General features: G+C 41.2%; 1 protein-coding gene across 7 annotated transcripts in view; it reads right to left on the bottom strand.

The window, feature by feature from the left end:
* The window catches only part of ABCC5 (ATP binding cassette subfamily C member 5), a 90,041-nt gene that overhangs the window by 61,926 nt on the left and 3,837 nt on the right, over window positions 1-24,278 (bottom strand). For 6 of the 7 annotated variants that reach the window (XM_036243763.1, XM_036243761.1, XM_036243766.1 and 3 more), the window contains exon 2: window positions 22,535-22,718. In XM_036243763.1, coding sequence (XP_036099656.1) covers window positions 22,535-22,663 — 129 coding nt within the window. In that variant the 5' untranslated portion in view covers window positions 22,664-22,718. Of the gene's footprint in view, window positions 1-21,849; window positions 21,958-22,534; window positions 22,719-24,278 lie in introns of those variants that run through there. The other variant, XM_036243765.1, reaches the window with a different exon arrangement.

Here is a 24,278-nt window from a genome sequence, read left to right on the forward strand (position 1 = left end):
GATGTTTCTCCTTTTTCCCCTATAGACACCCTACTCCCAATCCCTCCCACCCCCCTCACAGCACTGTTGTCTGTGTCCATTGGTTATGCATATATGCATATAAGTTTTTTGGCTTATCTCTTTCCTTCCCAGCAAACTTAAGTCTTATAACCAAGAATTTACAAAAGGTACATGGAGCCCTGGCCGGTTTGGCTCAGTGGTTAGAGCGTCGGCCTGCGGTCCTGAGAGACCCGGGTTCGGTTCCCGCTAAGGGCACGTACCTCGGTTGCAGTTTGTCCCCGGCCCTGGTCAGTTGTGCGGGTGGCAGCCACTCGATGTGTTCCTTTCACATCGATGTTTCTCTCTCTCTCTCTGTTCCTCTCTCTCCCTCCCACTCTACCTGAACAAAAAATGGAAAAATGTCCTCGGGTGAGGATAAAAAAAAAAAACAACAACACACAAAAGGTACATGGAGATAGGTAGGAAGGAAGGAGAGGTGAAAACGGCTGGCCCTGCACCCACATGCGGCAGCTGAGAATCAGAGGTATATCCTAGCCGCAAAGGTCCCCTGTGAAGAGTGTGGGATCTCAACCCAATACTGGCTCCCCAGCCCAGAGCACCAGAGCAAGAAAGAGGAGTGCACATTAACATCTGGCTGAGAGAATCAGCAGGGATTCTGTCCATCAGGGAGAGATGGAAGTCTGCTAGAAATCCAGGCACCCTCTTAAAAGGCCAACAACGTACAAAATCTCATTTGCAGCCACTCACCCTGGGCTCTAGCAGGGGGAGGACTGATCGGAGTAGACTGGAGTTGCGTAAGGACAGATTGGGTTGTGTGGCTCTGGGGAAAGAGCTGAAAAGGACAGATGCCGGGTCTCTGTGCTGAGTTCCTCTCCCACACAGCCCACAGACACTCACCTCCATATGGCATCAGCCTTTGGGAATGCATTAGCCCCATCCTCCCAACGCCCTGTCACCCCACCCTGCGAAGCTAATGCCCTGAAAAGGAGTCAGCTTCCTGGGTCCATGGTGTTGACTTTCTTGGAGGGCTCTTGAGGATGAATTCAGGGGTATCAGAGACAGAGTTGTGTGGCTCTGGGCAAGGGCCATCCCTCCCTCTGCAAGCACCTGACCCAGCACAGCCCCCACACCTGAGATCCACTAACCCCACCTTCCTGATGGCCACGCCCTGCAGAGCAGTCAGCTGGCTATGGCCAGCTTGGTCCCTTGGTACAGACTCTCTTGAAAGTCTCTCCAGAAGGGAGAAATGAGTTGTGTGGCTCTTGGGCAGGGCCATTTTCTTTTGCACAATCAACTGGTACTACTGTTACTGTGCACAGCCCTTCCTTCACATGGCCAAATCTTGGTTGGTTTGGGCCTGATGAACTCTGCTGGCCTCACACTAACTCCCTGAGACCCTACCTCATCACAGACGATCAAGGGCACCCAGTGGGTGGCATATGGCCTTGGTGTACCCTGAGACTTTTGCTGAGTGTCCCAATACCCAGCACAAGCATCGAGCTTGAATCTGTATCAATCTGGTGAATACCACTCATTCCTGGTGACACACTGAGAACCTATCTCATGCACCTTGTGTACCACCAGAGGCTCTTTCAGTAGCCAGCAAGTGGAGGAGTATCTCGGGATGCCTTGGGCCTTTTGCTCACCTTCTCCTGGGGACATCCAGGCCCAGCAGAGGCAGCCATAAACTGTGGATTGCTTGCAGGTACAAAAGATAGCCCAGGACCAGAAAAGGTAGCACCTGATATTGATCTGCTCCAGAGCCTCTCCCAAGAGTCCCTAGAACCAATCTACCCAGTGGTAGATTCAGACTGCATCAGAGCATGTTCCAACTGGTTCCATAGCAGCACACCCAAAGGGAGAACTCAGTAGGCACCAGACACTGTTGGGGCAAATTTTACTTTGTTGGGTCAGCTCCCACACAGCAACTTGTACACTGTGGTTGGAGGTGATTACTCAAACTCAGCCAGCCCAAGGGTCAACCTTACCCGTAAACGAACCAACAGCGATCAAGACTGAACTACAACAAGAAAGTTCACATAAGCCACCCAAGGGATATTCTTGAAACACTTAGCTCAGGTGATCAGGGAGACTATGTCACTGAGACCCACAAGACACCTACTACATAAGTCCACCATACCAAGACTGGGAGGCATAGCAGGAATACAGAGAGGCAGCCAAAATGGCGAAACAAATATGCCCCAATTGAAAGAACAGGAGAAATTCCAAGAAAAAAGAACTAAATTAAATGGAGGCAAACAATCTACCAGATACAGAATTCAAAACAATGGTTATAAGAATGCTCAAGAAACTTAGGGGAAGAATAAATGAACTCAGTGAGAACTTAAAAAGATAATAAACCTGAAAAAGGACATAGAAACCATAAAAAAAAAAAAAAACTAGTCAGATATGAAGAATACAATATCTGTAATGAAGAATATACTAGAAGGAATCAACAAGTTAGATGAAGCAAAGGATAAAATAAGCAATTTGGAAGACAGGTAGCAGAAAACACCCAATCAGAGCAGCAAAAACAAAAAGAAAATTTAAAAAATAAGTATAGCTTAAGGGACTTCTGGGACAATATCAAACATAAAAATATCCATATTCTAGGGGTACCAGAGGAAAAGAGAGAGAGCAAAGGATTAAGAACTTATTTGAAGAAATAATGTTTGTAAACTTCCCATACCTGATAAACAAAAAATACTCACAAGTTCAGAAAATACAGAGAATCCCAAACAAGATGAACCCAAAGAGGTCTACACTAAGACATATCATAATTAAAATGGCAAAGGTTAAAGACAAAGAGAGACTTGTAAAAGCAGCGAGAAAGACTGTTACCTACAAGGGAGCTCCCATAAGACTGTCCATTGATTTCTCAACAGAAACATTTCAAGCCAAAAGAGATTGGCATGAAATATTCAAAGTGATGAAAAGCAAGGAACTAAAACCAAGACTACTCTACCCAGCAAGGCTACCATTTAAAACTAAAGGAAAATTAATGAGGTTCCTAGACAAGAAAAAGCTAACGGAATTCATTACCACCAAACCAGTATTACCAAAAAAAAAATGTTAAAAGGACTTCTTTAAGAAGAAGAAGAAGAACCCTGGCCAGTTTGACTCAGTGGCTGAGTGTCGGCCTGAGGACCAGAGAGTCCCAGGTTCGGTTCCCGCTAGGGGCACGTACCACAAAAAAAAAAAAAAAGAAGAAGAAGAAGAAAAAGAGGAACATAGTTATAAAAAATAAATGGCAATAAATACATACCTATCAATAATCACTTAAAATGTAAATGGATTAAATGCTCCAATCAAAAGACATAGGGTAACTGAATGAATAAGAAAACAAGACCCATATATATGCTGTCTACAAGAGATCCACCTCAGAACAAAAGATACATACAAACTGAAAGTAAAGGGATGAAAAAAATCTATTTCATGCAAATGGAAACAAAAGAAAAGCTGGCGTAGCAATACTCACATCAGACAAAATACACTTCAAAATAAAGGCCATAAGAGTCAAAGAAGAAAATTACATGATGATAAAGGGATAAATCAAACAAAAAGATATAACTCTTATAAACATTTATGCACCCAACATAGGAGCACCTAAATATGTAAAGCAATTCTTGATATTGACAGTAATACAGGCATACTAGGGATATATCAATGGGTAAATGACATATTAGGCCAGATGGACTCAATTGATATTTTCAGAGCATTTCATCCCAAAGCAGCAGAATATACATTATTTTCAAGGACATAAGAACATTCTCTAGACCACAAGTTTGGACATAAAACACGTCTCAATAAGTTTAAGACAGCTGAAATCATATCAAGCATCTTCTCTGACCATAGTGGTGTAAAACTAGAAATTAATTACAAGACAAAAACTGATAACACACAAATACATGGAAGATAACTAACATGTTACTAAACAATGAATGGGCTAACAATGACATCAAGGAAGAAATCAAAAGATATCTGGAGACGAATGAAAATGATAACACAACAACACAAAATCTATGGGACACAGTGAAAGCAGTTTAACAGAGAAGTTCATAGCATTAGAGGCCTACCTCAAGAAACAAGAAAAATCACAAATTAACAATCTAAGCTTACACCTAAAGGAACTAGAGAAAGAAAAACAAACAAAGACCAATGTGAGGAAAAGGAAAAAAATATAATAAGGAATAGAGCAGAAATAAATGAAATAGAGTCTAAAAACAATACAAAAGATCAGTCCAACTTAGAGCTGGTTCTCTGAAAAGATAAACAAAACTGATAAACCTTTAACCAGACTCATTAAGGAAAAAAAGAGAAAGAATCCAAATAAATAAAATCAGAAATGAAAGAGAAGTAAAAACCAACACCACAGAAATACAAAGAATTATTAGAGAAAATATTATGAACAACTATTGCCAACAAATTGGACAATCTGGAATAAATGGATAAATTCATAGAATCATACAATCTTCTAAAACTGAATCAAGAAGAAACAAAAAATCTGAACAGACCAATTACAACTAACAAAATCAAATCAGTAATAAAAAATAAAAAAAAAACCTCCCAACAAACAATAGTCCTGGACCAGATGGCGTCACAGGTGAACTGTACAAAACATTCAAAGAACTAACACCTATCCTTCTCAAACTATTCCAAAAAATTCAAGAGAAGGGAAGATTCCCAGGCTCATTTTATGAGGCCAACATTATCCTAATTCCAAAACCAAATAAAGACACTACAAAGAAAGAAAATTATACATCAGTATCCCTGATGAAAATAGATGCAAAAATCCTCAACAAAACATTTGCAAACCAAACTCAGGATTACATTCAAAAAATCATACAGCACGATCAAGTGGGATTTATTCCTGGGATGCAAGGTTGATACAATATCTGCAAATCAATTAATATGATACACCACATAAACAAAATGAAGGATAAAAATCATGATTATATTAACAGATGCAGAAAAAGCTTTTGACAGAATCCAGCACCCATTAATGATAAAAATTCTCAGCAAAGTGGGAATAGATGGAACATACCTCAACATAATAAAGGCCATATATGATCATCTCACAGCTAACATCATACTTGACAAGGGGAAAACTAAAAACTTAGAATCAGGAACAAGACAGGATGCCCACTTTCACCACTCTTATACAACATAGTACAGGAAGTCCTAGCCACAGCAATCAGACAAGAAGAAAAAATAAAAGGCATCCAAATTGGAAAGGAAGAAATAAAACTGTCATTATTCACAGATGAAATGATAGTGTATATAGAGTACCCTAAAGATTCCACCAAAAAACTACTGGAACTGATCAATGAATTCAGTAAAGTAGCAGGTTACAAAATAAATATTCAGAAATCAGTTGCATTTTCAAACACCAGTAATGAACTATCAGAAAGGGAAACTAAGAAAACAATACCATTTACAATTGTATCAAAAAAATACAATACTTAGGAATAAATTTAACCAAGAAGGTAAAAGACCTATACTTGGAAAATTATAAGATACTGAAGAAAGAAACTGAAGTGTACAAATTAATGGTAGCATATACCATACTCACGAGTAGGAAGAATTAACATCATTAAATGTCTATACTATACAAAGCAATCTATAGATTCAATGCAATTCCTAGCAAAATACCAATGGTGTATTTCACAGAACTAGAACATATAATCGAAAAATTTACATGGATCCCCAAAAGATCCTAAATAGCCACAGCAATCTTGAAAAAGAAAAACAAAGTTGGAGGTATCATGCTACCTGATATCAAACTATACTACAAGGCCATATTATCAAAACAACATGGTACTGGCATAACAAACACATAGATTGATGGAGCAGAATTGAGAGCCTAGAAATAAACCCAAGCCTATATGGTCAATTAATATTTGACAAAGGGCCCTGGCCAGTTTGGCTCAGCGGTTAGAGCGTCGGCCTGCGGTCCGGAGAGACCCGGGTTCGGTTCCCGCTAAGGGCACGTACTTCGGTTGCAGTTTGTCCCCGGCCCTGGTTGGTCGCGCGGGTGGCAGCCACTCGATGTGTCCCTTCACGTCGATGTTTCTCTCTCTCTCTCCCTTCCTCTCTCTCCCTCCCACTCTATCTGTACAAAAAATGGAAAAATATCCTCGGGTGAGGATAAAAAAAAAAAAAAAAAAAAAATATTTGACAAAGGAAGCAAGAATATAGTGGGGTAAAGACAATCAGTAAATAGTTTTGGAAAACTGGACACATACATGCAAAAAAATGAAACTAGATCACCTTCTTACACCATATACAAGAATAAACTTAAAATGGATTAAAGACTTAAATGTGAGATTCAAAATTATAAAACTCCTAGAAAACAGGCAATAAAATTTCAGACATTTATCTTAGCAATATTTTTTCTGAGATATCTCCTAGGGCAAAGGAAACAAAAGAAAAAATAAACAAATGGGACTACATCAAACTAAAAATTTTTGCACAGCAAAGGAAACTATCAGCAGAATAAAAAGACAGCCTACTGTATGGGAGAATATATTCACCAATGATACTTCTGATAAGGGGTTAATATTCAAAATTTATAAAGAACATGTACAACTTAACACCAAAAAAACACACAATTCGATTAAAAAATGGGCAAAGGCCCTGGCTGGTTTGGCTCTGCAGTTAGAGCATCAGCCTTCGGTCTGAAGAGACCCGGGTTCAGTTCCTGCTAAGGGCATGGACCTTGATTGTGGTTTGACCCCGGCCCTGGTTGGGTCGTGCGGGTAGCAACCACTCAATGTGTCCCTTTCACATTGATGTTTCTCTCTCCCTCCCTCCCACTCTATCTGAACAAAAAATGGAAAAATGTCCTCAGGTGAGGATAAAAATAAATAAATAAATAAATAAGCTTACCTGGCCGAGCATGCCAGGAAAAAAAAGTATGCCTATTTAAAGGTAAAAATAAATTTATCCTACCACATTAACATTTTGTAAAGTGGGTTATCTACATTCTAAGATTGAATGGATTAAAAATGAAAATGAACCAAAAGAAAAGACATAACATATGCAAGCTATAAGGGCTTCCTATAGGAAGGCAAATAACATGACCGGGTAGGGAAATGTGCCAGAGAACATTTTTGGGACCAACAAATACTAGATTGGAGATCAATTCACTGATATTCAGATTTCACACTGTACATTAGTCCATCTGGAATTAACCCCAAAAAGTTACATTAAAATGATAAAATAAATAGGATAGAGAAAATTAAATGGCATATTTAGTCCAGTTACAGGTAGAGCACCTTCAGCTTTAGTTTAAAACAATCAGAAAGTGCATTTTTGTAATTAAGTAAAAATAGTTCATTTACATCCTAGTGTTCCAATTATGTACTTGTGACTTTGATTTAGGAAACTACCATTTGCTTATAATGAGGTTAGTTAGGAGAGTCAAAAACTATTAAAAGTGAGATGGATGAGTTTAACTATGAAGAGGAAAACTTTTTGCACAACAAAATTAAAAAGAAGGGGAATAAAGCTAAAGAAGTGACCAGGTAACTAATATATTTTGAACAGCCAGCTTTTCTGAAAAATATATAATTTTATTGTCCAGCATTCAACAAATATTTATTGAGCGGCTATGTGCCAGGCACTGCTCTAGGTGCTGGGGATGAAGAAGTAAAACAGCCCCGCACCTCAAACTCACTGCCTTCATGCTGGGCACATTCTAGTATTTCTAAGAGGTCAAAATCCAGAATAACCTACTAAATTGGTTCTCTCAAACTCTAAATTCATTGTCACGAACCAAGAAATACAAGTTAAATTTTAAAATAAAACTATATTTACCTTAACAAAAATAGAGACAAAATCTAACACGTGAAGGAGAAAAAGGTAGAACAGATCGTCTGAACTCTGCACCAATTTGTAATAAGCCACTAGCAGGAACTCAGGAGAACAAACTGGTAATACGTAGCATTTTAAATACCCTGTCTCCACAACTCTACTGTATGAAGGAAATTTTTCCAAAGAATTTAAATTCAGTGGTTTAGTGGGAACTAAATGCCTAATACAAGATTAATGGTTAAATTACAGCTCAGTGCTGTCCAACATAAATATAATGCAAGCCACAAATGTCATTTAAATTTTTCCAGTAGCCACATTAAGAAAGAAAAAGATACAGGTGAAATTAATTTTTTAAATTGTTGACATTATTACAGATGTGCTCCATTTTCCCCTCCTTTACCCACCTCTACTCAGCCCCCTGCCCCTTGCCTCTGGGTGGAATTAATTTCAATAATATATTTAACCCAATGTATACAAAATCTTATCTTTTTAACATGTTATCAATAAAAACTTATGAATGCGTTATTTTATACTCTTTTTTTTTTTCTTTCTTTTTTTAAACTAAGCCTGGCTGGCTACACAATAGGATCACCAGGGGAAATCAGTTTGTATTTTATATATATAGCACATCTTAATTCGGACCAGCCACATTTCAAATGCTCAATAGCCTCATGTTTGGGCAGTGGCCCAGTAGTTCTCAAGTGAGGGTGATTTTGCTTGCCCAGGGCACATTTGGCAATGTTTGAAGACACTTTAGTTGTCACTACTGGCATCTAGTGGGTAGAGGCCAGAGTTGTGCTGAACACCCTACAATGCACAAGACAGCCCCTGAAACAAAGTATCTGTGGCCCCAAGTGTCAGTTGTGCTAAGGAAGCTCTAGATATCTAAGCAGCTAAGACAGTACTTGATGTATACTGATCTAGGTGGATGTATTTTATGAGACCTGTTCTTTCTATTATGATGCTTTAAATCCTTTTTAGAAGTAAATTTTTAAAGCCTCTCCTGAGAAGGGATGGGAGCCCCCTTTTCTCCTAAGGGGCACAACACACAGAATGAAAGCCTCTCCGTGGCCAGATGACATGGTCGCAGGGAGAGGCATCGCTGTAGTTCACTCTTTCCAAAGGGAAATGCTGCTTGATCCAGGAGTTGAGAAAACATTAAACAAGGAAATACTACTGCTATTTATATCTTCCTGAGGGCTGTATGGCTAGGAGACGCTGAGCACTTTTCTTCCTACCAAGGTGACACAGATGAGGCAGGGTGGGGAAATTGGGGAACTGGAAAGGGACAATGAAATACAGGTTCCGCTGTGGTTCAGACAAAGGTCAGGGAAACAGTCACATGCATGCCCATCTGGTGAGGGAAATAAGGAACATTTTGATCCATGGGTAAACAGCAATGCTTGCACAAGAGACTTTCCTTGCTGTGTGCATTCACACTACACTGTGGCTGCGACACTCTGTGCACCCACCACACGGCAGGACACCGCTTATCTGGTTTGTCCCATCTCATTTTCTCAGACTGTCAGAGCGAAACGTCTGCTGACAGGGCAACCATGGGTTTTCCCCTGCATTGAGGGTCCCTGGGACAAGGTAGCAGGGGCCAGAAATCATTCTCCAGGCTGAACAATCCCTTCCTGACAGGACAACAGTAGGGTAGCCTTACTAAACCTGGGGACTGAGGATTCATCCAAGTTCTTGTGAATGCAGAGATGACAGGCATCAACTGGCAACTCGGAGGCGCCTCTAATCTTCCAAGGGGATTAAAGGCTGCAATACTCCTGTCTGGCATATCCACAAAGAAAGCAGTCTTTGGGGCTCAATCAGAACGGACAGGCCTCAGCATATTTTACAGCATATTTTCCCTCCCCTCTCCTTAATTCACAAGGTCTTAACACACGCACACAGAATGAGCAGCTTCTTCTTGTCAACTTTCCTGGCCCAAGTAAAAGCTTTTCTGTACATGTCCCAGTCTCATAGTCGCCTTTATGACAAACATCTAGGGAGACACATTTTTAAGGGACGCTGTTGTACAATTTTAGATATATAACTAAATTAAAAGAAAATTAAATTTTTTCTTTTAAAAGATGACATCCCCCCAAGACCAGCTGACATCAGGCTTCCCCATCTTGCCTATCCCCAAGTTAAAGAAACCTACTAAGGACATTTCCTCTCCCAATTTTCATCACATCCTTACTCCAGTGGGCTCTTCACGTGATCCTGGCCATCTCAAACTCTTCCCTTAAGAACTTCCAAATAGTGGCCACTTCAGTCAAGAGGTACAGCAAAATTCTACAATAAAACTTTCATGGGGAAGAAGCAAAATAGAGTAGAAAGAGCCTGCTAATCAGTCAGGGAACTTGTCATCTCAGCCCTATAGCTCAGCTAAGAATTAACTCATGCATCTCATCTGGTTTTTAGTTGTTTTTAAATATGTTTTTATTGATTTTTTTTTTTTTTTGGAGTGAGAGGAAGGGGGAGAGAGAGAGAAACACTGATTAGAGAGAGACATCAACATCAATTGGCTGCTTCCTGCATGTCCCCTGCTGGGGATTGAGCCCAAAACCCAGGCACGTGCCCTGACTGGGAATCAAACCCGGATCTCTTAGTCCATGGGACGATTGAACCACACTGACCGGGCTCATGCATCTCATCTGTAACTACTTGTTCACTCACCCTCATGCTGAGGGTCGGCTATTAATATAGCAATAGACATAAGAGCACATCACCACCATGGTAAACAGGTGTTTTTCCACAGTTCATAATCTAGCATTAATCCATAATCAGCAGACATTTGAGGGCTTTTAGTTGTTTTATACTTTTTTTTTATCCTCACCCGAGGACATTTTTCCATTTTTTGTTCAGGTAGAGTGGGAGGGAGAGAGAGGAACAGAGAGAGAGAGAGAAACATCGACGTGAAAGGAACACATCGAGTGGCTGCCACCCGCACAACCGACCAGGGCCGGAGACAAACTGCAACCGAGGTACGCGCCCTTAGCGGGAACCGAACCCGGGTCTCTCTGGACCGCAGGCCGACGCTCTAACCGCTAAACCAAACCGGCCAGGGCTTAGTTGTTTTATAAACAAGCTAACTTCCAAGAAACTTATTCAAAGTTCCTATTACAGTATGGTGTGGGATTAACTGTTATTATAAGGTTTTAAAGGATTACACTGAACATGAATCACAGGAGGTGGGGGTGGGGAACCTCAGAGGAGACACTTGGCTCCATTGGTTGAGGGGATAGAAGAGACTTTATTCCATGAGATCCAGGGCAGAGGTTCTCAGTGCTGGTTACACAACAGAATCACCAGGGGAGCTTTAAAATAACACTGATACCTGAGCTCTACCCTAGAGATGGTCTGGGATAGGGCCCTGCACTGGTATTTTTTTTTCTTTATTGATTTTAGAGAGAGAGGAAGGGAGAGGGAGAGAGAGATAGAAACATGATGACCGAGAGCATCGATTGGCTGCCTCCTGCACGCCTCCCAATGGGGATTTGGCCCACAATCTTGGAAGTGCCCTGACCGGGAATTGAAACGGTGCCCTCTTGGTGTTATGGGTTGACACTCAACCACTGAGTCACACCTGCCAGGCTGCACTGATGTTTTTTTTAAAGGTTCTTCAAATGACTTTAATATGCAACTTGGGCTGAGAACCATTTTAAATAATAGAATGTTGGTCTTTTGCATTTGACAAAATCCCTTAAATTTAGGCTTTGGCTTAAAAAGGCCAAAATGAAATTTATGAATAAAATTTCCTTCAGTGACTAGTACCATGTGTGCTCATGTTAAATGCTTAGTATAAGACCTCAGTGGTTCCTCAGCCCTGGCTGGGTAGCTCAGTTGGTTAGAGCATTGTCCTGATACACGAAGATTGCAGGGTCAATCCCCAGTCAGGGCACATACAAGAATCAACCAATGAATGTATAAATAAGTGAAACAAAAAATTGATGTTTCTCTGTTCCCCTTCCTCTCTCTAAAAATCAATCATTTAAAAAAAAGTTCAGATTCCAAACCACCTGAAATCAAGCTGAACAGAAGTCCTACAACCACGAAATTAAAGAAGCCGCATGTAGACTGGTAGGAGGGGCGGACGCGCAACAGGGCTTGTCCCACACCCACATGTAGCAGATAAAAATCAGGAGGATACCTTGACTGGAAAGGACCTCCCTGAGGACTGAGGGGTCCCCGTCCCACACCAGGCACCCAGCTCAGGGTTCCATTGCTAGGAGAGAAGTCCCCATCACTTCTGGCTGTAAAAACCAGCGGGAACTGAGGCTGAGGGAGGCTGAGGCTTCTGGAGCCCCAGGAAGCTCCTCTTAAATGGCCCGTGCTTGGACTTACTTGGACTTGCACCCTCCAGGCTTCAGCATGGGGGAGGCAGCTTGAAAGGCACCAGATACACAGGGGCAAGAACTGAGCTCTTTGGCACTGGAGCGAGGGCTGGAGAGGGGGCTTTCTCTGGGACAGACGTGCTGTCGGAGGCCTTTGTTCCTTTGGGAGCCCTTCCCTGGGGCGGCAGACAGCCACCATATCTGGGACTCCAGCAACCTGGCTCACACAGGTTGCCCTGCCCTGGTTATTCCCTGAGGCCCAGCCCCACCCAACTTTCAAGCCCACCCAGGCTCTTGCCAGTTGCTTTACCATAGGATTGGCCTGTATTGAATCCTGCTTCAAGTTTCCCTAAATTCTTTCAAACAAGCAGCATCTGGTCTCAGTGAGCCCCATACTTCTCATTAAGTGGCCCCAGGCCTGGCGCCAGAAGCAGCCAGCCTTAGTTCACAACTTGGCTTTGCCTGGGCACCTCCAAGCCCAGCACAAGAAGCAGCTGTCCACAGATCACTTTGTAGCTTATGCCTGGTGGCCATGAGTAGAACACAGGCAGTGGCTGACCTGCCCCAGAGCCAGCACACCCAGTGGACAGCTTCAGACCACTGTGAAGCACCACCACCCAACCACCTCAAGTGACACACTCAAGGAATGGACTCAGTGGGTACCAGAGCCTGGCTGAAGTAAGTCCTGCTCTGTGTAGTGGGCCCCTGCACAGCTGATCATCCAAGGTAGTCAGAGGTCGGTGGACAGTGGGGACAGCCAGTCCTTGCAGCTGATCAGCCTGAGTAAAACCCTCTCATTGATGTGCCAACAGCAATCAAGACTCAATTACAACAGAAGGGTGTAAAGTCTACACAAGGGGTGCACCTCGAGGGCCCAGCTGGGAGATCAGGGAGGCTGTGTCACTGGACCCTACAGGACACCTACTACAACAGGCCACCCTAGGAAGCTCAGTAGAGGAAGCAACTCTACCTAATACATAGAAACAAACACAGGGAGGCAGCCAAAATGAGGAGACAAAGAAACATGTCCCAAATGAAAGAACAGAACAAAACTCCAGGAAAAGAACTAAGCGAAATGGAGATAAGAAACCTAACAGATGCAGAGTTCAAAACACTGCTTATAAGGATGCTGAATGAACTTAATGAGAACTTCAGTGAACTGAGTGAGGGCCTCAACAGCATAAAAAAGGACCAGTCAGAAATGAAGGATGCATAGTCAGAAATGAAGGAGGCACTAACTGAAATAAAGAATAATTTAGCCCTGGCTGGTTTGGCTCAGAGGTTAGAGTGTCAGCCTGTGGTCCAGAAAGACCCAGCTTCGGTTCCCGCTAAGGGCACATACCTTGGTTGCAGTTTGTCCCCAGCCCTGGTTGGGTCGTGCAGGAGGCAGCCCCTCGGTGTGTCCCTTTCACATCAATGTTTCTCTCTCTCTCTCTCCCTCCGACTCTATCTGAACCAAAAAAAAAGAAAAAGAAAAAATGTCCTCGGGTGAGGATTAAAAAAAAAGAATAATTTACACAGATTCAATAATAGAGTACGTAAATCCAAGGAGCAAACCATCAATTTGGAATATAAGGAAGCAAAAATCACCCAATCAGAACAGCAAAAAGAAAAAAGAATCCAAAAAAATGAGGATAGTGTAAGGAGCCTCTGGGACAACTTCAAGCGTACCAACATTCACATCTTGGGGGTGCCAGAAGGAGAAGAGAGAGAACAAGAAATTAAAAACCTATTTGAAATAATAGTGACAGAAAACGTCCCTAACTTGGTGAAGAAAACAGACATACAAGTCTGGGAAGCACAGAGTCCCAAACAAGATGAACCCCAAGAGGCCCACACCAAGACACATCATCATCAAAATGCAAAAGATTCAAGAAAAAGAGAATCTTAAAAGCAGCAAGAGAAAAGCAGTTAGTTACCTATAAGGGAGTTCCCCTAAGACTGTCAGCTGATTTCTCAAAAGAAACTTTGCAGACCAGAAGGGAGCGGCAAGACATATTCAGAGTGATGAAAAGCAAGAATCTACAACCAAGGTTACTCTATCCTGCAAAGCTATCATTTAGAATCGATGGCCATATAAAGAGTTTCCCAGACAAGAAAAAGTTAAAGGAGTTCATCGCCACCAAACCATTATTATATGAAATGATGAAGGGTCTTTTTGAAGAAAAAGATAAAAAATATGAACAAACAAAATGGCAATGAATACATATCTATCGTCAATTGAATCTACAAATAAAATGAAATTGCAGAACAGAAACATTCTCATAGACACAGGGAACATTTTGTTGGTTGCCAGATGGTGGGGGGTTGGGGAAATGGGTGAAAAAAGTGAAGGAATTAAGAAGTACAAATTGGTTGCTAGACTGACAAACCTCAAAGGGAAGGTGGTGGGGGTGGGAAGAAATAAACCAAAGAACTTATACGCATAACCAATGGACACAGACAACAGTGTGGAGAAAAGCAGGAGGGAGGCAGGAGTGGGGAGGAGGGGGTCAATAGGGGAAAAAGGAGGAACATCTGTAATACATTCAACAATAAAGATAAGTTAAAAAAAAAAAAAAGCCCAGCCAGTGTGGCTCAGTGGATTGAGTATCATCCCATGAACTGAGAGGTTCAAACCCAGTCAGAGCACATGCCCGGATTTTGGCCTCGATCCCCAGTAGGGGGCATGCAGGAGGCGGCTGATCGATGTTTCTCTCTCTCTCCCTTCCTCTCTCTCTCTAAAAAAATCAATAAAAACATATTTAAGCCCTGGCCAGTTTGGCTCAGCAGTTAGAGCATCGGCCCAAGGACCAACAAGCCACAGGTTTGATTCGGTCAAGGGCACGTAACTCGGTTGCGATTCATCCTCACCCTTGGTTGGGGTCATGTGGGAGGCAGCCGCTCGATGCGTCCCTCTCACATCAATGTCTCTTTCTATCTCTCTCACCCCCCCTCCTTCCCTCCCTCCCTCCCTCCATCCCACTTTATCTTAACAAAAATGGAAAAATGTCCTCAGGTTAGGACTGAAAAAAACACACAAAAACATATGGGAAAAAAAGACATCAGTGGTTCCATCACGTGCCTGGACTGCAGAGAGGCTGGACCTGCTGACAATGGTGAGAAATGAGCACAAAGGTGAAGCCTGGGCAGTTGGGCAATTTTTCTACTGTGGGAATACAACATTTAAGAAAACTGCCCTGGCTGGTTTGGCTCAGCGGTTAGAGCATCGGCCCTCAGACCAAAGAGTTACGGGTTCGATTCCAGTCAAGGGCATGTACTTTGGTTGTGGTTTGGGCCCTGGCCCTGTCGGGGAGGCAATCAGTTGATGTGTCCTCTCATATTGATGCTTCTCTCTCTCTCCCTCCCTCTTTCTCTATCTGAAGATAAAGGAAAAATATCTTTGGGTGAGGATTTAAAAAAAAAAAAGAAAACTAAGTGACTGCTCAATACCACATCTGTTTTGGTAAACAGAAATTTTCATCTGATATAACAGAATTAAGTTGATTCTCTGAACAGCTAATGTAAAAATAATTTTAAGTCATTTAAACATATATAACATCTAATTATCTAAATAGGCTAACTCCCTAAAAAGGGGGCAGGAAGGGAAGGAAAGGGAGAGACAAGCTTAATTGTGCTAATCAGTGAACTTCAGTGTGGCAAATTAACTTTACATTAGTCTATAATTTTGATGTTAACAGATTCAACCATTGCAAAACCTGCAAGCAGGCCTGGTCTCCTGTTCTGGCATTGATCTTCTTATTTTTGATTAAGAGAGAGGCAATGAGGCATTAAAGAAAGAATTCACAGAAGGCTACCTAAAAGCAGAACCAAGATTTCACTGAAAATGTTTTCATTAACCATTTGTAACTTCCAAGTTATCTATCTTAACAAAATAAAGACTGAGGTATTTAAAACTGCTTAAAAAACAGGAAGCTAGTTCCAATACTTTTTTTCCTTTTTAACAGAAAGCTCCTCTAATTTGTACCAACAGGCTATACCTATTTCCCTTAAGCAGCATTTCCTAGAAAAGCAGCAGCAGCCCTGCTGCAGATGAGGCCAACCTCAGGAGACCCAGGCTCTGCAGGTTCAGTCACCACGCAGCAAAGCCTCTTGGGCTCTGCACCAATAGCAGCACTGTTGTCATCTCCACCAGGGAGCTCCGCACTGCTATTGGAGACCAACACCTGGCAACAGGCCAAATCCCGGTATCATACACATAGTGAGCTCTATAATGCTTTATGGCTGTCTCCAGGGGAAGAAAAAAAAAAAAAAAGCAGGTATTCTTACTCATCCCATAACTGATTGTCCAGAAAACATGCTGAGTCACTAAGTACCATCAAGAAAAAAATAATGCAGAGACTACAAATACTAATCTCCTTCACCCTGCCTAACAGCAAGTAGACTCACAGGAAACTTTCTTGACTCTGAAAACACAAGGACCTGGATCAATTGACATACCCTTAGTTCCTAAAGAAAAACTGTCAGAGTCATACTCTCTAAAAATGTAAGGTGCTAAACAAAACCACTTCATAATAATAACAGTTGTCTCTGGTTAGAGGGGATAAATGTGATTTACTTTATTTATTTTAAAAATGTCTTTATTTATTTTTAGAGAGAGAGAGATAGAAACATCGATGTGAGAAACACCAAACGGCTGCCTCCCGCAAGCCCCTCACTGGGGATCAAGCCCGAAACCCAGGCATGAGCCCTGACTGGGAATGGAACCAGGACCTCTCAGTCCATGGGACCACGCTCAATCCACCAAGCCACACTGGCTGGGCAAGGTGATTTATTTTTTTCTATAATATTCTACAAGTTGTACATTTTCTATAATGAGATCATAATTCTTACATAGTAATCTATCTTAGAATCATATTTCTTGGTAATTAAAAGATTAGATCCACATCCTGATTTCTAGGACATAACTTCAAAATATTTCAACTCACTAATTATGAAAACTCTAACCAAGGTTAAATGGTCAGCCTAACACAAAACTAAAGGAAATAGGTGAAGGTCACTAGACTTTGTGAATACTTGCTTTGTTACCTTTCCTAGAGGCAGAATATTCTAATATGGTAGGAAGAAAATTCCACCAATGGTACACTTTTGAGCAAAGGGAAAAAAAGAGAGCAGTCATAAGGGCACATGAGCTTGAGCTGACTTCTGCTTATTTTCCATTCTTCCTCCTTTTCTAGATTAGACATGCTAATAAAAAACAGGTCACCCCAAGCTCGGGTCTGGGAGCATAAGAACAACTTCTTATAATGCTTTATAAACCTGTATAGGTTTGTCTTGCTTTTGCTTAAATTTTAATTTAAAGCAACTAAAATCCAACTCCTTGGTCGATTATTGAAGAACATGCACATCATCTGAAACTCACTAACCTATCCCTCTACATCTATGACTTCACACTTCATGCTCAGAGCCAACACGGTCCTAGTTGGCCCTATCCACAACTCTTTCTTCTGCCAAGCATGTTCTTCCTTCTCCAAATTCTATCCATTCCTCAATTCTCCAATCAAATGTTACCTTCTCCTGAAGTCTTCCCTGATCTCAAAGACTGAAGCACTCTCTTTTTCTTATTAATTTCCACAGCATCTAAATTTCAGTAACCTATGTACACGTCTCTAAGTTTAAGCTTCTATTAGAGGGCAGGCAGGCCCAGCATCAATTTATGTTCATCTGCATCAGACTACTTCATTCAAGAAGCTGTGCCTGGAGAACCATGCCTCATATACAGTAACAGTGTTAAGGAGTGATCTAGACATAAATCTTCATGTTTGTTGAAATAATACCAGGCTAATGCCAGCCAACATTAGTACTTAGGCTCAAAGAACTAACAGCAACAGAGGCACCCCTCTTAGCACTTCAGGATTAAAGGATGTCTGCTAAGCCCTGACCGGTTTGGCTCAGTGGTTAGAGTGTCGGCCCATGGACCAATGAGCCGCGGGTTTGATTCCAGTCAAGGGCACACACCTTGGTTGCGGTTCATCCTGGGCCCTGGTCGTGCGGGAGGCAACCAGTCGATGTGTCCCTCTCACACTGATGTTTCTCTCTCTCCCTCCCTCCCACTCTATCTGAAGATAAATAAAAAAATATCCTCGAGTGAGGAATTAAAAAAAAAAAAGCATGTCTGCTAAACATGGAATTATGCATGGCCACAGCATTAGCATTAACAGTCCAAAACAAAAGGTAGCAGTGAAAAGGCATTATTTTTGCCTTCATTATCTCTAAGCAGATGTGATACAAATATCTGAAGATGTGACTGATTAGAGCGATTTTCCCAGAGTATTTCAAAGGAAAGACTTGGCCACAATACTAAGAAACGGGTAAACTGTGCACTCTACAACTTTGCTTACAGACTGAAAAAAAATCATTGGCCTGTTTAAAATCAGAATCTGTCCCTTGGCGCTTTGCTTCTGACTTGTGTTTGACACAGTTTCATGTCAACTGGGCTTATCAAAGGCTAATGGTGGTGAGTACAAGGATATAGTAAAAACTAAAGAAACAGTACTCAAATTTAAACGTTTAAGAAACATGAAAGGATAATAAAAATGAAATTCATATAGACTCCTGAAACTTTATAAAAGAGGTATTAGCTTTCCTGTTTCTTCAAGATAAGCCTCAATCACATGAAGAAAACTTACTGTCTGATGCCTGAATTTATAATTTTGAGGACAAAAGGCACAACAGTGACTTTGTTTCCAATTCTTCTCCACCTGCAAAGGAAAAGCTTACTGCTGCCACCATACATCCTAAGGCCAATTCTATTCTAACCACCTAGGAGCGACCCTGTCCCCAAAATTTCATAGGACCACACACTGGCTTTTACCTCTTCCTGCTCAACAAGCCTGCTCACTCCCAAGGCTTCATCTACATGGATGCATTAATGACTCTACATTTTTTTCCTGTTCTCCTTACTGCCTGTGTTCTATGTATCTACTGATCATTTTATTTGGAATCACTTCAAATTCAACATGCTTAAAAGCAAACTCATTCTTACCAGCAATCCTAGGCATCCCAATTTGTCTCTATCCTTTCAGCGATGCCCCTGAATCTCTCTTCTCTCCTCCACCTCATTATTATGCTTGGAAACAGACCTGTGACCTCTCTCACATGGGCCAGCATAGGAACCTCTTGACTGCTCTCTGTATTTTCTCTCTCTCATTATACAGGTGATTTTCCCCCCATAACTGCCTCAAAACTAATCTTGCAAGACAAAATCAAGTTTGAAATATCCCTCATCAGCCCTGGCTGATTTGGCTCAGCGGTTAGAGCGTTGGCCCTCAGACCAAAGAGTCTCGGGTTCAATTCCGGTCAAGGGCATGTACCTCAATTGTGGTTCGGTACCCGGCCCTGGTCGAGGTCATGAGAGAGGCAACCAGTCGATATGTCTCTCTCACATTAATGTTTCTCTCTCTCTCCCCCTCCCACTCTATCTGAAGATAAAAAAATAAATAAAATAAAATCCCAATGTCATTAGCCATTGGGTCACACATATTAAGACTACAATGAGATATCGACTATACCTGTCAGAATAGCTAAAATAAAGATGGGGGGCAGCTGGAAGAGGGTAAACGGGATAAATGGTGAACACACAATGCAATGAGCAAGTGATGTATTGTAGAATTGTACACTTGAAACCTATATAATTTTATTGACCAATGTAACCCATGTAAATTCAATTAAAAAATAAAGGTAATGATAACACCAAATACTGCCAAGAATGCAGAGAAACTGGATGCATACATTATCAATGGGAATGTAAAATTATACAGCTACTATGGAAAAGAATACAGTATTTTCTGTGAAACTAAACATGTACTTATCATATAACTTAGTAATTGCATTCCTGGACACTCCAGAGAAATGAAGCTTATTCACACAAACTCCTACACACAAATATCCAAAGCAAGCTTTAATTGTAATAACCACAAACTAGAAGTAACTCTCATGTCTTTCAACAGGTAAACGGTTAAACAAACTATGGTTTATCTATAACATAGAATACTACTCAAAACTAAAAGGGAAGAAATATTAAAACACACAACAAATTAGATGGATCTCAAGAGAATAATGCTGAATGAAAAAAGCCAATCTCTAAAGATTCCATACTATATAATTACATGTATATATAATTCTTAAAATGACAAATAGAGATGGAGAACAGAATCATGGTTGCCAGAGCTTAGGGGAGAGGGTGGGGAGGTGGCTGTGGTTATAAAAGGGTAGCATGAGAGATCCTTGGGATGGAGGTGTTTTATATCTTGACTGTGGTGGTGATTCATACAAATCTACACATGTGAAAAACAGTGCATAGAATACACACACACACAAATGAGCGCATGTAAAACTGGTGGAGTCTTAATCAGGTGGATGCACTGTGTTAATAATGTCCATCAGTGTCCTGTTGTGATATTGTACTGTAGTTATACAAGAAATTACCATTGGGGGAAGCTGGAAAAAGTATATATGAATCTCTCTATATTATTTTTTATAACTGCATGTGGATCTCCGGTTATCTCAAAATAAAAAGTTAAAAGAAAAAAAAAACCTCCTCAATAACATCTAATAGTACCCCAATGCCCATAGTAAAAGATTCCTGCCCTGGCCAGTTTGGCTCAGCGGTTAGAGTGTCGGCCTGCGGTCTGGAGAGACCCGGGTTCGGTTCCCGCTAGGGGCACGTACTTTGGTTGCGGTTTGTCCCCGGCCCTGGTTGGTCGTGCGGGTGGCAGCCACTCGATGTGTCCCTTCACGTCGATGTTTCTGTCTGTCTCTCCCTTCCTCTCTCTCCCTCCCACTCTATCTGTACAAAAAAGGGAAAAATATCCTCGGGTGAGGATAAAAAAAAAAAAAAAAAAAAAAAAAGATTCCTTAGCATGGCCTGCACAATTTCTCTTATACATTCTACCATCTAGACTACTGATTCTAAGAGCTAACACTTATTGAGCACAGGCTACATGGCAGGCACCATTCTAAGCATTTTATATGTATTATCATATTTAATCTTCAAGGATCCCACAAGTTAGGTTCTATCATTAAAGCTGTTTTAAGGTTTTTGTTGTTGTTGTTGTTTTCAAGATTTGTTATTGATTTTTAGAGAGGAGGGGAGAGAGAGAGAAACATCGATCAGCTGCCTCCTGCATGTCCCCTACCGGGGATCCAGCCCATAATCCAGGGATGTGCCCTGACCAGGAATCAAACCCACAACCTTTCGGTGCATAGGACAACGCCCAACCAACTGAGCCACAGTGGCCAGGACCTGTCAATGCTATTTTATTCATAAACTACTAAGGCACACATGATATATGTAGCTTGAGAGCATTGCCACCCAATCATCTTTCAAAGCCCTGCTCCAACGTTACCTTTGGTACTTCTTCCAGATTTAAGTGCTATACTAACAGTGTCGAACACTCAGAAAATATTTTAAAATATTTAATTAACAAGGTCTAGACAGAAGGACACAAAGAAGTTACAAAACTGGCACCTTAAGTATTTGTCATTGATTGCACTGAATCTGTGTTTTTCTAAAGTTAAGCTTGAATGGGAAAGTACTGTATAGTATACAGTGGGGACAGAAAACACCCAGTAATGAGAAAATGTTAATTAACAAGACAGCCAAAGAGGGATAGCTAATGTTAGACAAATGAAATTCCAGTGTCAGTTGCAAAGCCACATCTTTCTCAAGTCTTGACATAACAAATACATGAACACAAACCTGATTTCCTAAACCTCCATTTCCTCTATTTGCAAGTCAAGAAAATGTATACTTTCTTCTTAGAAGAAAGATATTTACTCCTCTTTAAAATGTGCATTCATTTTTTCCCTGAGAGGAAACAAGATGACATATATTTACTTGAAAAGCTAATTGATCATCCTACAACAATCTAGAATTGTTTCAAGTACTGTCTGAAATCTGAATGAGTCTCTCCAAAGGAGTTATTTTAAACACAGACAACAGAAATAGAGGGGAGAAAAAAAACAATTTTAAGCACAGGCATGAAGTTTAATGGTTCATATTCCCTCTGCTCCATTCCCCTCCCCTCCCAAAAGTTGTCTTCTCTTAAGCAAAGTCTTTTCAGAAGGCACCAGAGGTGAGCATAAGTGGCAGAGAAGGCAAAGAGGAAAATGGGTAGAAGGCTGAGAGCCAACCACTCCTCTTTCATGAGTAACCATCAGTTCAGTTTTTTGGGGTTTTTTTTGAAGTTTTATAAGAGTTTATTTGTGCTAAACTGACATGTCAGGGAGCAAGATCTCAAATGCTCCCCATAAATTCTTAACAGTGACCTAAAGTTAATGAAGAAAAAGAAACTTCTTTTAAACTATGCATTACAGAAAAAAAGAAGGGCTGGCCTAAGACAACAAGCAGATAAGAAAAGGAACTCAGGAAAGGAAGTACTGACCAGCCGAGTTCTCTTGTATTTGGAGTCCTCGTGGTCTTTGTCCTGCCCGGAAGTGCTGGTTCTCTCTCTCACATTTCTATAACCGGGACTGGGGATGACATACTCTTTTCCTATGTCGATATCCTTCATCTTCTCTGATTGGAGGTGCCAGGGCTCACAGACGTCTGGTTTCACTTGAGAATTTCTGAAATTAAAAATTTATCAAGAACAGATATTTTCTAAATTATGCTTAATAATATTAAAAAATGCTTTAAAATGGAAAAAAAAAAAAGCAAAAGCATTAACATTTTCTACCCTTATATCTTTAAAAAAATATTTAAATTTTTTCAGATATCATTTCATATTTTAAAGAAAAAAATTCAGCCCTGGCCGGTTTGGCTCAGAGGTTGGAGTGCTGGCCCGGGGACCAAAGAATCGCAAGTTCGATTCTGGTCAAGGGCACGTATCTCAGCTGCAGTTCGGTCCCCAGTTCTGGTCGGGGTCATGCGGCAGGCAACCAATTGATGTGTCTCTCTCACGTCAATGTTTCTCTCTCTCTCTCTCTCCCTCTCTCTCTCTCTCTCTCTCTCTCTTTCACACTCTACCTAAAGATAAATAGAAAATATCCTCGGGTGAGGATAAAAGAAATCAGTGTAGTAGAATCAAAAATGATCTCCTCCCACTGCCAAGGAAGGAAAAATAAAGATTAGAAAAAATAAACACACTGGTAAAGAGACACCCACCCTCTTCAACTAAGATTAAACCCAATGTATAAAGCATTTAGATAGGTCTTTTAAAAAAAAGGACTTTCTGGCCCTGGCCAGTTTGGCTCAGCTGTTAGAGTATTGGCCCGAGGACCAATGAGTCATGGGTTCGATTAGAGTCAGGGGCATGTGCCTCAGTTGCAGTTCATCCCTGGCCCTGGTCAGGGTCATGCAGGAGGCAACCAATTGATGTGTCCCTCTCACTGCGATGTTTCTCTCTCTCCCTCCCTCTCTCTCTCTCTCTCTCTCTCTCTCTCTCTCTCCCTCTCTCCCCCCCTCTCACTCTATCTGAAGATAAACAGAAAAATATCCTCGGGTGAGGATTAAAAAAAAAAAAGACTTTCTGGAAACAATTTAAGTTTGTTCCAAGAATTACAAACACTACAATTTTTTTAAAAAATAAAGAACAGATAGAACTCATTTTATTTTTATTTTTTTTCAATCCTCACCCGAGGACATTTTTCCATTTATCTTTAGATAGAGTGAGAGGGAGAGAGAGAGAAATATCAATGCGAGAGAGACACATCGACTGGTTGCCTCCCATATAGCCCCGACCAGGGCCGGGGAAGAACTGCAACAGAGGTACGTGCCCTTGACCAGAATCGAACCCGAGACTCATTGTTCCTCAGGCCAATGCTCTAACCACTGGCCAAACTCCACAATTTTTAAATGGCTATCATTCCTCCTACTAAATTTTACAAAATGAATTATTCCAAAAGACTTATGCTACCAATGACATTTGCATTTTTACAAGTAGGTAATGAGTTAGTTGATATTATTTTAATGTGCCATAGAGTTACATAGCTAATATACAAAACAATATTATACCTTAACTTTAAAAATAAATTGCCCTGCCCAGCCGGTGTGGCTCAGTGGTTGAGCATCGACCCATGCACCTAGAGGTCACCGGTTCCATTCCCGGTCAGGGCACATGCCCAGATTGTGGGTCAAATCCCCAGTGGGGGGGCATGCAGGAGACAGCCAATCGATGTTTCTATCTC

Source organism: Molossus molossus, unplaced genomic scaffold (assembly GCF_014108415.1).
Source record: "Molossus molossus isolate mMolMol1 unplaced genomic scaffold, mMolMol1.p scaffold_m16_p_5, whole genome shotgun sequence".
NCBI lineage: Eukaryota > Metazoa > Chordata > Mammalia > Chiroptera > Molossidae > Molossus > Molossus molossus.